This window comes from Rhyacophila brunnea, unplaced genomic scaffold (assembly GCF_057557595.1).
Source record: "Rhyacophila brunnea isolate RB1 unplaced genomic scaffold, BYU_Rbru_1.0 scaffold_23, whole genome shotgun sequence".
NCBI classification, from domain to species: Eukaryota; Metazoa; Arthropoda; class Insecta; order Trichoptera; family Rhyacophilidae; genus Rhyacophila; species Rhyacophila brunnea.
This window is the reverse complement of record NW_028232893.1, coordinates 24,121,755-24,138,040: the sequence shown is the minus strand read 5'-3', so window position 1 is coordinate 24,138,040 and position 16,286 is coordinate 24,121,755. Positions and strand designations below refer to the sequence as shown.

The 16,286-nt window shown below is 32.0% G+C and overlaps 1 protein-coding gene across 1 annotated transcript in view; it reads right to left on the bottom strand.

Annotated features, from left to right (window-relative positions):
- Rbp (RIMS binding protein) overlaps positions 1 to 16,286 on the bottom strand; it is a 252,736-nt gene that overhangs the window by 40,413 nt on the left and 196,037 nt on the right. Inside the window, exons 12-14 of the mRNA XM_085950873.1 lie at positions 13,439 to 13,729; positions 7,468 to 7,527; positions 51 to 194 (exon numbers count right to left, since the gene is read on the bottom strand). Of these exons, the coding sequence (XP_085806999.1) occupies positions 51 to 194; positions 7,468 to 7,527; positions 13,439 to 13,729 (495 nt within the window). The remainder of the gene's footprint in view (positions 1 to 50; positions 195 to 7,467; positions 7,528 to 13,438; positions 13,730 to 16,286) is intronic.

Here is a 16,286-nt window from a genome sequence, read left to right as displayed (position 1 = left end):
CACGGAGAACGGGTAGTAAGTAAGTAGGTACTGTGTGAGGGGTTCCCAACCTGTGGCGCGTGGTGCGGGCTCCTGGGCGCCCCCCTCCTACCGGAGCCCGCCCCGGGAGTTTCGTCCTCGCCGGAGAGGGGCGCCTCTTGCGCTTCTTTTGTGATTTCGATTGCCGGGATGCCGGACGAGCCGTGGGTCGCCTGCTACAGCGCACACCATCCATGCGCAATGCACAATGGTGGATTTAGTATACCAGTTTTGCCGTCATATTAGGTTTAATCGGTGTTTGATTACCTTTTGTGTGTTTTTTTTCGTTTGTAAGTAATTAACATACCAATGTAGGCACATTTTATCGACAGTGTATCGGTTAGTACATAAACAATAAATGATGTTATTGAAAAGCGGGGTGAAAATATGCCGGTGGTATTGGCATTATTTTTACAGTGGAATACCACTGACGGCACAATATTTTGATTTACAGTTAATTGTTGTATGTAAGTGAATTTTTTGTAGGCACCCTAGCAACAGTTATTGGCACATTTTGGTGAATATTTGGTAATTTAGGTGAACAAATAACGGCATAAATTATATAATAATTGCTGATGTTCACTTCTAGTGCAATTATTGACTTATGAACAGTTTGGTATACGCACTAGAGAATAATATATATCTAACATTATAATATTTCCTTGTGTTTTCATTGGCATATTCTGTATGTTTGAATTTGTGTATAATTTATATATTTATAAACAAAGAGTTTAATGATTACAAACATTCACACGTTGATTAAAGAGTACCAATGATGGATTAAAATGGTACTGAAGGTGTAATTAAACATACAGTAAGTGGTTTCTTGATTTACCGGGACAGATGAAAAAGTCTATTCACTGAATAATTGTAAAAATATAATAATTATAGTGTATCACTTAGCACTTGTTTATTTTATTTTATTTTATCAATAAAACATGTCATGAGGCCTAAAGTCAATAGTGATACGTTTATATTGGAGTAGCAGTGAAACACTCACAGAAATACACTGGCTTTGAGAAAATCACATAGATGTATTGTAATCACAATTGGGAATTTAACCCTGGACTACAAAAGCTTCCTATTATGTTTAAGGTCCATCTCTACGGAAGAAGAAGGTTTTCTTAGACATTTTGGCTACAACTATTTTTTTAATTGACTCTATAATGCAATATGGATCTCGGCCGCCTGACGAAGAGAATTCTTAACAGATTTTTTTAATGAGAAATGGATGATAGCTACTCGCTCAACCTATTATGTCCCACGCTAAGGGTCTAAGCAGACATTGAAAAATACCATGTGAATTTGCCAGACCTGGGATTCGAGACTCACGACTAACACGTTACCGCTTGGCCGTCTTTGGCTACCACAAAAACAACATTTAATTCATATGAATTTAATCTTAAGATGGATTAAAACCGGGAATATTCATGGCCCCGGTAAATCAAGATTCAAATTTAAAAGCATTGTCACTTAGTGAAAGAATTCAAGTTATAACCAATGATTAAATTGGTTTTGATTAATTACTTCTATATGTAAAGATAGGGACATGTTCTCACTTTGTGAGTTTGTATGAAAATTTGTGCAGTGTTCCCAGAGGTCATATTTGCCTCATTTTCATATGTTTAGGGTTCATCGTTGTAGAAGAATGTTTTCTTCAATATCTTTGGTGAAACTATAATATTAATTATAAGATAAAAATTTAATATGTATTATAAATATGCCATTTTATGCTAATTTCTATGTTGCCAATAAAATATTTAAAATCTGTTTGAACGCTACCAGTTGTTAATTTGAATATGTAATGAATTTTTATTAATTGATGGACTTGTCATAAAAGTGCCGATCAATAAAATATGTAGGTTCATTTAAAATAAAATTGCATCAGTCGTATTATGTCGTTACCATCATTTTCTACGAAACTATGTACCTAATTATGATTTTTCGCCAATATATAAACATTATTATGCAATAATTTTGAAAAAAGGAGATACATAGCTTTATGATGGATAAATGATGCATTATAAAACATCTATAATGTACTCGATGGAAGTAAGGCATCTGGCTAACGCAGACATGCTCTCCCTTTTTCTCGTAATGGTCAATAGAATAGGTATTGCTGTGACTATAATATTGTCATTTTGACATATTCTATTTGCCATTAGAACGAAAGAGAGAGAGAGAGAGAGAGAGAGAGAGCTAGATTGTCTATTTGAGATAAATGCCTTGCAAACGTTATTATAATGATGTTTACGCCTAGATTATCTTATGATATTAATGTCATTTTCTACTTTATTTAATATACAGGCAGGATACCTAAGGGTTATCATCAAATTCTACAAATTTTACAGAAGTAAATGATCGTCATCAAAGAATAATGCATTGTTAAAATAACAATGAATAACAAATTTTGTTGTTATTACAAACTTCATTTGTTTAAAATGCAAATGTCACTTTTGGAACACTTTTGTTTGAATTCAAATTTTGCACTATTTTTTGTGCTATCATCACATACTTCTGATTTCATTTTAATATAAACATACTAATGTACTCTTTGTAATAGTTATATTATATTAATTTAACTAATAATTTAAATTCCATGTTATAATAATCTCTTAAATACAACATTTTCAGATTCATATTGAGATATGAGTAAAATAATGGGAACGAATCAAGTAATAAGCGATTCAAATGTACATAATATATCAAAATCATTTCTCAATATAGATCGTAGTCCTAAATGTTTCTACAGCTGATTTTATAACACTAATCAATGGTAATATTGCGTTACAGAGTACTTATATTATATTGCAGTCTTGTAAAATTGTCTAAATAAAATTATGGTTTTTTAGAATAGTGGTAAATATCAAATATAGTTTTACTACATAACGCGTTATAAATATTGAAAAACATACTAGGATCCTATTTCCAATAACCTAACCCAGAGTTTTGTAAATTTGTAGGTTAGGATACAATTCATTCGGTGGTTGTTATATTTGGTTAATTTGATTTGTTCATGTATTGTGTTTTGTTAAGTTGAACATAGTATTTGCAGTCTCCAAGAAAAAGGAAACCTTCATCACAGTTTTGTTTTTTCCGATATAAGTATACGGATATCTGCTTTATCACCTTCCTATTACCTTACTATGGTGTGGATACACTTGAATTTTATGATATTGACTTATCTCTCTTTTTCTGAAGACTTTTTTTTTCTGACCATGTCCGATCCTAATAAGACATATATGGGCCTCCACGGAGTGGAGGTTTGTATTAACAGATTTTTGTTTTTACGAAAACTGGATGTCAGTCACTTGCTCAACCTATTAGGTCCATACTCTGACTCATACGAGATGTGTATTTGTCAGACCCAGGATTCGAACCTGGGACCCACAACGTTATACGCGGACACTTAAGCCGCGCAGCCATCATGGGTAGTGGGAAGACTACTTATTATATTAATTATTATTTCCATCTAACGCAATTCAACAAAATGTAATTCATGAACAAATAAAATTTTAACATAACATCTTACCAACTTAATTATATATTAACCGTTCCTAGTTAATAGATATTAAATAGTACCCAGTTAGTTATCATGCATAACTTAATTTAATTTAGACTAATCTTCCTTTTCCAACGTCACAGACTTTAGATAAGAATCACTGCCATTGTTTTACTAGATATAGATACATACTTATGTCTAACAGAGCAACAAAGAATATAAGAATTTTTATTGTTTATTTTCAATTATACTACAGATAATTCAAAAGAAAGGTAAGTATTCCCTTGTCTAATACTAACATTGTTAAAAATTAATAAACCTACTGTAAAAGATAAATTAAAACTTTGTTGTTACAATATAATTACGGTATAATAACAGCTGTTGAAACATTCAGGTCGTTGGGTAGTAAAATAAATATATTATTCACAACGTGACAGCAATCAGTAAAAAAAAAAAAAACTAACTGAAAAGAAAATGTGAGCATTTCAACTAAGTATCTACAAGTGAGAAAATGTGAGACTTTTTTGAAAGACACTGATGTAAAGAGTCAGTAGTTGGTAAATGACAGTTGAAGGAATAATAGAAAGCTTCGCAGTGAAATTGTAAGGATAAGAAAAGCTGAGCGATGTTGAGGTAATATTTAGGCATTTGTGTCAATGTTATTTTATTTGTGTTTTTAATAGGAAACGAGTTTGGATGCATTTGTGGAATCAACGCTATATATTTCAACGTATACGTCTTTTTTGTAGTATGTGAAATGAGCCTCTCGGTTTCTAAACAGACAATCTCTAAATTAAAAGTAAAATTGTGTGTCCAGGTTGCAAAAAGATGTTCTATTAAGTACTAAATGAAATCATTTCAATTGGAAAGTACTCTGGATATTGAAACTAACTAGTGATATTATTAGTTTAGTTTATAAACCAATTTCTGCACTTCTATATTGTAACTTTATTACAATGCCAATGTTATTATGCACAATTGCTTTATTAGTTTTCAATACAATTAATCTACCCACGTATTTTGAATTGCAAAAAAATACAACCTCCACACTGTGGAGGCCCATAATATATGATCCTCTTAGGATCAAATATGATGATTTAACGTAATTGATGTATGTATTGTGATATTTCAATTTTAATGATTTGAAAAAGGATCTTTGATAATATAAAACTAACTTTCCATACAATTGAAAAGCATGACACAATTTCTATTTAGAGAGCACTGTACTTGTATCATTTAAAATATATGATTTACTCTTTTAGAAAAAAACTGGAAATACAGTTTTCCAAACTATATATAGGTTCATATCTGGAAATTTGTACGTAAACAGTTCACCGCAGGACACTTATTCGTGCGCCGCAGTACGTGAAACATGAGTTCGTGTAACATTTAATCAAATGACAAGTTTTTTGTTGAACATTTCACCGTGGAGTATATTTGTACATATGCTACAACATGTGGAGATGTCTTTACTAGGTTAGGTTAGGTTAGGGTTAATCTAATTGGATCAGTACTATTTGCAAACTATCGCCGCATTTTGTAAGATACAAATGTATTCCACGGTGAAATGTTCAACGAAGAATTCGTCATTTGATAAAATGTTATACGAACTCATGTTTCACGTACTGCGGCGCACGAATAAGTGTCCCACGATGAACTGCATACATGTAACCATATAGGTTTGAGTTGTAGGTAGCAGATTTTTGCTTTAAACTCAAAAGTGATTTTTGGAGATTGTCAGCTTTGAAAACTCAGCATATGTCAACTAATAGGCTAAAGTTATCATAATATAATATGTAACAATAAATCTTTTAATAAACATGTATAATTAGTGCAAGGGTTGTGTGTTTATATTAACAGGGATCTAGGATTCGAATCCATTGGCTAGGTGAAATAAACATCTTGTTTTTTAATCAATATAATATTATGTGTCTGAATCTAAGGCATGGATGTTTTTAGTGTTGTCCTTCTCATCAATTCTCTTCTTTAAAATAATATAAAGAATTGGTGAATTACTGTTAATAACTGCTGTATTATATTTTACATCGTCCTGTAGTCAAAAAATTATCAAAAATGTAGAGATTGGAATACAAATATTATAATATCTCTTTTCTAAATATGATTTTTAATCTTAATTCCTGTATTATTATAAATTATTTTGATTAGTTTACATAGAAATGGGACGTTTTGCCTCCGTTAAATTAATTTAATATAATATAACAGTAATTTAACCTACTATATACTGAGATTGAAATAGGTTTTTCTAGTATTACTAAAACAATTTGTACTAAGATTAATGTTCAATTATTTATTAGTTGCAAAGTCAGTCACTTCCACTATTTTTTTAAGAGTACGATGCAGAGCCGCTAGTTAAACAGTTTGGCAGGCTGACACATCGGACGGTCGTCTCGGATCACGGGTTTTTGGTCGTTCAAATTTGTTTTGGTAAATACCTGTTTTATAAATATTATTCTGTTGAAAATGTCTCTCTGAGGCGGACGAAACCGGTCCAGATTTATTTATTAAAAGTAGAATAACTACTAAAATAAAATAAAAATTATGTTTTATTAAATTAATCAAAAATACAGTGCAGTTCCACCATGAATAATTGACAAGTAACACAATAAAAGAAATTATTGTCTAATGCGTCAATTACATTGAGCTACTTTACGAGCTGTTTGTTGGCGAATTTAATAACGGGCGATTCAGCTACTGCGATTGTGATGATGACATACAAAACTTTCCATTCGCTGAGAAGCCACTAGCCAGCGGCTATTTTGACAGAACGTAGTTCGTTTTTTTACCGGGAGGTTGCTACTGCGCTCTACTGCGCGGGCCCACACGCCGGCGTGTAGCGTGTAAAGTTGACTCAACTTTTCTCGGTAGAATGTTTACAATCTGCTTGTTAGCTTGTTCAATGATGACATGATGATGATTGTAAATTCGCCAACAAGCAGCTCGTAAAGTAAAGTAGCTCAATGTAATTAACGCATAAGCAAAATGTTTTATTTGCCGGCTTCTGTATGATAGTAATAATTATCTCGCAATAGATATAATATATTATGAAGATGACGTACTTTGCAACCATTAAATGATGACTGGAATTATTAATTGTAAATTTAATACAAAATGTAGTTTTTGAAGTATTACCAACGAAGTTCGCACACATTTTTTTGTTTATAATATAAAGAAAGATGTCAATTAACGTTGAATAGTAAGGTGACTGTGACTGCTAATGTTAACAAAATGTAGCTATCGTTTTGATAATTAGTTACTGTGAGAATATGTACATATTAATGCAGGAATGCGGGTCAATATAATAGTTAATATGTTGATCCGCAAAAAAAACTACAAATTTCTAGGTAAATATTAGATTACGGTGCATAAATTAACTATGTTTTGCACTAACTAATTTGCTACATGTATGGAGGTAAATGTATAATAATGTTGTTTTAAAAAATAAATAAAAATATTTAATGTATATTTCAGCTAACGTGAACATGTATTTATATTATAGATGTGGGTCTAGTTATAAAAAAATATTAAATAAAAAATAAACAAAAATAATATTCTTTATTATCCCTAAGGGAAAAACAATATTTTCGACAGAGCCTCGACGGACGGGCGGCGTATGCGTCAAAATCGTCTGTCATTTATTTTAATTAATTAAAAATTCTACACGATACTATGTATATCAAAAATATGTTTCTTATAAAAATCGCTATGTAAAATATATGTATAATAAAAGTAATAAAACAAAAGGTATATATTATAATATATTCAAATTTAATTACTGCATATAAGCTCTTTGTACGGCACGAATAACAAATAAAGTAATACTGTTATTTAATAAAATCGACGATGCTAATAATTATAATAAATAAAAATAAATATATATGTCAAAGATTAGTATATATTTTATTATATTATGGTATAAGGGCCCTTACCCCTGGTGTAATTTTGTCGAATATACTCTTAAGCAGACCAGTACCAAATCCGGACGTGTGCTAAATGAGATGTGTAACGTTTCAGAATATTAATTTTAGATTGTCATGTTAATGTAGCATTCAAATTTTAAAATATAATCATGATATCATCGATCACTTCTATAAAAGAATATTAAGTTTGTCCGACAGATCGACATTGGGATTATAATTGTGTATTTTGCGCCGATGAGAGTTTTAGTAGTTACCCAATGTCACGTGAAACAAAAATATATTCTCTGCCTCTTTCTTACATCACGTATGAAAAGGAATCAGACCATAGACTATAGATACATCATAATCAGACAGATTTGAATATACATCGCTTATATTTTTACTGAATATAGAAATACTACTAAAACTTTCATTGGCATAGTTAAAATAATAGTTAATGTAAAATATCATACAATTGGAATGATTTAGGTAAGAAAGATGTTTTATATATTATTAATAAAGAAAATATTTTTCATACAATTTTTTTAACGTTCCCAAAAAATATTTATATGTTCCAAAATAATTTATTATACTAAAGCCTGATTTGTATATTATACAATAATATTAAACTAGGTATGTAGGTACCTAGGTACCTGACTTCACAAAAAAATGAAGTAAATGTTTTTTATTCTCGGTGTGATAAGACTGAAGAAAAAATAAAATAAACACAGAAAAAAATCCCAACGCCAGTCGGACGAGAGTAAAATAAAATCAAGAATATAGTTGAATAGGAAAGTTTATTAAAATTATAGTTTTATAAAAAGAATCAGGGACGTCAGAAAGGTTAAGACATTTTTAGTAAAGACCTATTTGTCTAAAAATGTTCATGTCCGAGATCTCAATTGACACGTCATTTAATTTAGATACCATACCCAGACATGAATAGGTACTTGTGGATGTTTTTTTTTTACATGGTTTTAAATAAAATGGTACCCACAAAAGCCTCGAATGTGATTAGTAAAGTTATTGAAATAATATATGTAATGTCGCTGGATATATCGTTTGAGTCTCCTTCAATAATATGCATATTATTTTGTTTCTAAAAAACAATGTGTATTTTGTATATTTTCTTCGGTTTAAAATAAAGACACTACAAAAAAGGAGATTATATAAAATATAAAACCAAGAATATTGAATAATTAACGAAACGGGCAATTGTTACAAATGATTAACGGTTCGGGCAAAGCGTGAAATCCAAAAGTTCAAATTGCATTACCCGCAAGACAGTTTAAGATAATTTAATCTATGAGCTCTTGTGTGTTCATGAGTCTCAGTATAATACTCAGTGTGACACTAGAGCGGTCAGAATATAGAATATTTGGACTCCTTTCTGCAAATAAGCTCCAATCCGCACGTGTGACATTCTGAGAAAACTCAATACTTGAAAGAAGAATGATTTAAAAATAATAATATTGTGGTTATTTAATTTTATTAAAGTATCCCGTCAGATGTTTAAATTAATTAAATAATTACACATCAAAATTTTATAGAAATCTTCACTCAAATATTGATTTTTCTCAGAATATCACACATGATGGTTGGATCTTATTCGCGTAAATACGTCCATTTGTAAAAATGCTTGAGTGTATCCGATGTAACGAGAAATTCTCAGGAATGTTACATCGTGCCGTTTAGCTCGCTTAGATTGTCGCCCTTACAGATCCTATTTGTAAACATATTGTAACAGTAGCGAAGGGTGGAGGTAGGCTATTAAGATCCGCCATAAATAGTTCACATTAATTTTTGCTAGTCATTCGTATTTGTTTTTATTGAACTAAGACTACAATTTACAGATGGTATTAGTTAATTTTTAAAAATCAATTTAACCCTGCCTAAACAAACCTTAATAGTTTTGGTATATTTTGGGCGATATGACAAGATTGTGCACACTTTTTCATTCATACTTATTTATTTTCATTGAATTAAGAATACATTTTACACATACTGTTGGTTCATTTTTGTAAATTCATTAATCCCTGCCTAAACCAAACTATAATAGATAACAAATTTCATTCTATCTACAAAATATCGAAAGTTACGTATGATTTAATTGCATAATTTTAGATATTTTATAGATAGACGAGTAATTTTTGACTATTATCTATTATGGCTTGGTTGTCGCAGGGTTTAATTGAATTTTAAAAACTAACTAATACTGTCTGTAAATTGTAGTCTTATTTCAATGAAAACAAATACGTATGACGGACAAAATTTAGTATGCACTATTTATGGCGGATCTTAACAGCCTACATCCACCCTTCGCCACTGTATTGTAATATAATATGTATTTAATAGTATTTTAAAAATATGATTGAAAATGAACAATTAAATTTGACATTATTGTATTGTTATGAGAATATGATTTTTCACTAATTCAAAATCATCAAAAAGTTGTACCTGTTCTTAAATAAAGTATTATACTTAATAGGTATTTCTCCTGACTTGAGTAGTTAAGAAAAGCCACCATTTTGTCAAAAAATGTCTGAACCTTTACGTGTCCCGTCTGAATATTTTTGCTACAATTAATTAATAATGTCGATGGTAAAAGTTATTAAAATATGTTGTCTTATTTCATAATAAGTAATGCATACAATATTTTTATTGTATTTCTGAAAAAAAAAACCTCCACTGAAACTTATCTATTTCTGTTTATATGTAACAAAAGAGAAAAAAAACACAAAATAAAATAATCCAACAAAAACAGTGTAATTTGTATATGGAACATTCAATTTTGTTATAAAATATTAGTATGTTCATGAAATTTAATTAATATTTATGTAATGTAATTTGAATTAAGAACAAAATAAAATTTAAATTTATTGTCTTTGTATTTAGCAGAATTATTGTATATTTCGTATTGTAAAGGTGAATATTACATGATGAGTTTCATCTCGACATTGGTAAGTTTTTTGCTCAAATAATGTGATATAAAATTGATTAAAATAAAATCCTGTGCTTTTATCAAAGGTGACCCAGCTCAGTGAGAACCTACATATATTACAACATATTGTTTATTATTTTTATTCCAGCAAGGTATAATGAGCTTGCCTTGCGTGAATTATGTAAAAATATATCATAACTTACGTTTGTGAGTCATATTGTGAGTGTACCAGATTACTTGTTGGGCAAACTTAAAAATATCATTCGTAGTTCAGCTCTTTCATAGCATACCTATGTTATCTTATTCGTATACTTTATTTTTGGTTAATTATTTTTTATTTAAATATTTTATAAATAAATGAATTTAAAAAAACTGACATCTTATAATTTTATAAAACAAATAATAAATTCATTCAATTTTTCAAAACTTTAGAAATCTCCTCACGTTTGTTTCTTATTAAATGTGAAAGTGGTTTTGACTCATAATTATTTGGATAAGCCATGCCATGTCTATTTGTGAACTATGAGTGTTATTGTTTTTTAGTATGCCCAACACCTTTGTATCATTTTTAAAATATCCATTCTACAAAGCGTTTTTGTTTGTCCATGATCATGTTGCTTGATTTTTTTTAACGAAAGACTTTCACGTTGTATTAAAATGAAATATCAGCTTTTGCTGTTTGGCAACACTATAAAGAAAACCTCCCGTAAGATTTTCTTTATTCTCCTTCTCAAAAGAAATAAAATACAAAGAAGAAGAGAGCACCCGATGTTTTTGCAAAGAATAATTTCATTTCACAATATGATCATAGAGAAAAGGGGTTTGTTTCAAAACAGTGATTTGCCATCAGGACAAACAAAATTAAACCTCAACATTGAGAATAGATGTACACATTTCAAATTATTTTCAATACGAATTCGACAGTTAATAAAATTATTGCAAGTTAAAAAAATGCAAGATTGCAAGATTGAATGTAAAAAAAAGACATATAATTTGTATATTAAAAAAAATGTTACCGTATTTAATTATAAAATTAAATTAAAAGCGCTGATTTAATGGGGTCTGATGAAAATATAATGTAACAGTTATAATTTGTTAGAAATTTTAACAATTTGAAATGTATATTTCATTCGGAAGGTTTCCATAATAAATAAAAAACAAGGGGCAAAACATCGATTAGACAGAGACAGGTAGACGAGGCATGAAGAAACAGACAAGATAGATAGAGATAGAGACAGAGCCAAAAGTAACCAATCAACGTTTGTTTCTTAAAATATAAATAAATGCTTTTTAATGTAAAAATAATGAAATTATAATTTTATTAAAATAAACACACCAAGTTACCACACACATTAAAGAAACGGCATGTCAATAATAATAATTTATATTATGAAAACATATTATTTTTTATAACACAATATGTAAGGTAGGTATTAATTTCATAATAAAACCAAAAACACCGCATGATAATGAAATATAATAAGAAATATATTAATTGCTTCGTTAACATGTATCATAGATTTTACTACTTAAATAATTTTAGTTAGTAAAAGCGTTTTTATGGAGGTGTTTTGGTTTTTTTGTTGAAACAATATTCAATAATGAAGATAATTAGTCTCTCTCTTCAAACAAATATTAATGTAAGTAAAAAGAGTGTTTTCTGATTACCTACTGCTGTAATACTTAAAGAAACGATATAATATAAAGACATTTTAGTAAAAAAAGTTTGTCACAAGAGACTTGCTATGTAATGTGGGTTGGAACATTTCGTTTGTCCATAGTGATTATAGGTAGCCATAGATTAAAAAAAATAATGATTTCTGTATGTAATACCGTTTGTGAATGGCTATGGTGATTTTTGTATTTTAGTATAATAAGTTTCATTTGGTTCAGTAAAGTTGTCCGTCTAGTCTTCGTTTCAGTTTTTACAAGCGTACATTCAAGCGACATCCGGTTTAATACGCTCTAGTATAGTCAGACCAGTGGGTCTATTCTATACACAAGGCGGTTATCGAGGATAGTTTATCATATTTATGTATTGAGGCGGTTAATTTTTGCAATGTGTTTGAACTGTCAAAAAGTGGTATATTTTAACAACACCTCTTTTGGCTGTGTTAACTTTTAGAGCGAGATAGACAGCTTAGACGGATAACTTATTGTAACAATTTTATGATAATACTTTAATACATAAATATGATAAACTACCCTCGATAGCAGTATTGTGTACAGAATAGGAGTAGAATGTAGATGATATTTCGTTTCGTCTGTGTTTTATCGATAATAAACCCATAGCGACATTTAAAAATCGAAACCGTGAAATTGGATTTGTTATTGGGTACAAAAATGTTTTGGAAAGTAAAGTAAATAATAAAGACTATTGACACGAGCAGGTAAAACGTCGCGGTTCACCCGTTACCGACCACGTACATTCATAAAACATAATGATGGTTTATAATATACGAACGTTTTGCCGGTCGCGGGAGGAGGCGTTCGGAAAGCGAGATGCTGTCGGAACGCCTCAGGAAGCGACAACAAGCGGTTGTTCCACTACACCGGTCGTGTCATGCCATTGTGTCATGCGTGATCACAGTGATCGTGTTCTGTGCTCTCAAATTATGCGCGTTTTGACGGACACATTGTAGTTTACAAAATTTAGAAGCGGTCGGTAGCCGGTAACCCGCGGCGTTTCACCTGCTCGTGTAGATGGTCCTAATAGATTTTTGGCAGAGGTTTTGATTACATACTAATAATAGTACTGAAACGAAGATTAAACAGGACATACTGATTGATCGTTAGAACATAAGGTACAAGTCGGTTATGGGGAAGCCAGCGGCAAACACATTATGAAAATAGCCGATATACTGGATTATTTATTAGGTTAGGTTTTCATTCATGAATTTTGGCTGAAATCGGCTATGACAATTATCGCGGTTTCCACCTGGTTTCCCCATAACCGACTTGTACCGAACATAATACTATTATGTAGGTTGGTATGTAATAATATGTAGGTAATTGTTAATATTATCAAGTGCTCAACTACACTATATTTCTTGTACTGACCTGATTCGGGTGATGCTGACCAGACCCTGGGAAGATCTCCTTATCGGAGAGGTTCTCGTCGTGCTCGAGGACAGCCTGGTGGGGGTGATGCCCGGGCGCGTTCCTCTGGCCGTGGCCCTGCTGCATCTGCTGTTGGTTGTGGCCCATTTGTTGGCCCTGCCCCATCATCTGCTGCTGCTGGAGCGGCCTCCCTGCGGTGCCTCGGCGGGCAGCGACCCCGCGGAGGACCGACGAGGGTATGATCGTCGCTGCGCTGTCGCTGGATTGGCTGTCGCGTGATTTTGTTCGTACCTGTTGGAAAAAAAATAATAAGTACTTATTAAATTTCAGTTTGTTAGGCATTTTATGTATAGGTAGCACAGCCAGAGTTGAGGCGACCAGAATATTCACACAGACGCATTGTTTACGAACAGGTGTTTCAAATTTTTAAATCGACTTTGTTTTGATTTAGGAAAAAATTGAACTAATCAAAAAAGGAACAGCCTGTGAAAGAATACTATATTCATAAATACACCAATTCACACAATCTTTCGTATCTGTGATCGCCTCAACTTTCGGTAACAGACCTATACCTACAGAATAATGGTATTCTTTCGCTATATAGATTCATTTGCATTGAGTTCTGCAAATTGTTCTGTACAAATCACCAAACAGCTCCATTGGCTTGCGTTGACTTGCCATTGGCCACCATTGGCTTGCGTTGGCACGTGAGAGCTTGTAATTAAATCTATCAACTTTTTTTCAAAATTCGAGAATTATTCTTGAATTCAAGAATATTTGTTTTCTCGGGAATTCTCACCGACAAATTTAAAAAAAAGACGGGTTTTTATTAGATAAGCAATGCAATTTTGATTGGGATCGTCAACTTTCTTTTTCCGTTTTAACTTTCCCCTTTGTTATTTTCGCCTAGTCGAATTCTCGAGAATCTCATTGATGATTTCTCGAGAAATGCGATTACGAGAATGATTATTCATCGAGATTTCTCGATCATAACCTCTACTTCACATTGCCTAATATCAATAGATCGACCGATGATCGGCAATGTTTTACGAAATGTCAAAAATTATGTTGATATGTAATAATATCTTTAAAAATTTAAACCTATGCGTAATTAGCTAATATACTTACTATAATATTTAGATACTATAGTAAATCAATGCCGCATTCCGAGTCCAACGTCTACTACTAGTCTAATACAACTATTAGAGAAAAAGCGCAATGAATATGAAGGAAATGCTTGTCCTAACTGTGCAACATAAGACGGTGAACTGGCATTATTAATTGGTATTAAGAGTGGTTCCATGCCAGTGACGTCCCGTGGGGGTAGGCATATTGAGCGTCGCTAGGGGGCGGCAAATCGAGCAGAATCTTTTGGTATATATAGAAATAACTACCTAAATTTAGTAATAATGAAAATATCTTTCCATTAGTTGGAAAACAAAATTTATTAATTAACATAAAATTTTAACAGGACTGTATTTTTGGGTTCGTGATGTCTAGTTTACTTCCGTTGCTCTTCGACATCCTTGGTGTCCAGAACATGTGCAGATTTGCGAATAATTACAGTTTGACTCATTAATCAGTGCGCATGGAAGTTGCGTTATATTTTTGCTGTCGCCTTATCCAAAATTCTGCAAGACTTATATTAAATTCGACTTCAAGGGAATTATCTGATATTAATCAATTCTTATTAACCTGCCCTCGTAATATGAGCATATTTTAAAGATTTAACAAATGATGTTCTTCTCCAATTGTACGTTTTATCTTCATTTAAGTTTGGGAAATAGGTATTTGTTGAAATACTGAAGTATTTCGCGGCGACCCAGTTTGAGAAGTACTGCTTTAGAGCACTGAATTGGGAAGCGGCCTCGTTGGATAGGAACATGTCTCCACTCTTGGTTGTTTCGTTTCTGATAATGATGATAATACATGTGCACATACGGTTGCATTTTTGAATGCAAAACAAACGTTAAATCGTGAGTTATATGAGTATCCAACAGATGGCGTGTGCATCGAATAATTCGCACACCACTTCCGGATGTCACGCGATCGCTCCGGTCGGCTTCCGTTATTAAAAGTTTTCCCGCGCTATTTCGCGGCGGCAGACATTTTTATTGCGAACCGCTTTGCCGTGCGGTCGTTCCAGCCACGCAGTTATTCTTGTTAATAATATTGCTATGTGGTCGTTATTGCCTGAAAAGCTGGACAAATGGAAGCGATTTGGGATACACACACAACCTTGCGATTTTAAAATTGCAACGATGTGAACTTAGATAACTAGACGCTGTAATGTATTTAGAATGCATGCATATTCGCGACGTATACTTTATAAAATAATTACCAGTGTCAAATTAACGCGTGGCAATTTATTCTGTCATATTTTGCATTACTCAAAAACCTGATAAACTGAATATAATATTATGTGCATTAAATTATTTTCCGTTGACTGTTTATATTAGACCCATGGCCACCACATCCTGAAGCGGGCCCCCAGGCTAGGATCTTTAGCGGGCCCCCTCTGCCTATCGCTAAGGCAGTGTGACGCTCTACAGTGATGTTTTCCAAATGGTGTATACGGTAAAATTAATATATTTGACTTTTTTTTAGTATTAGAGCAAATTTGTGATGTGTGATTATCTCACTTATTCGGTCGACTTGCCACGCCGGGCCCCTCCTGAGCCTGGGCCCCAGGCTAGAGACCTGTCAGCCCCCCCCTTGTGGGGGCCATGATTAGACCACAATGAACGCATAGTCTAATACCTAAACCCTCCAACGTACTATATACCACAAAAAAGAAAATATCATTACTATTTATAGAAACTTTAGATTTACTAGGTATGTCTTATTT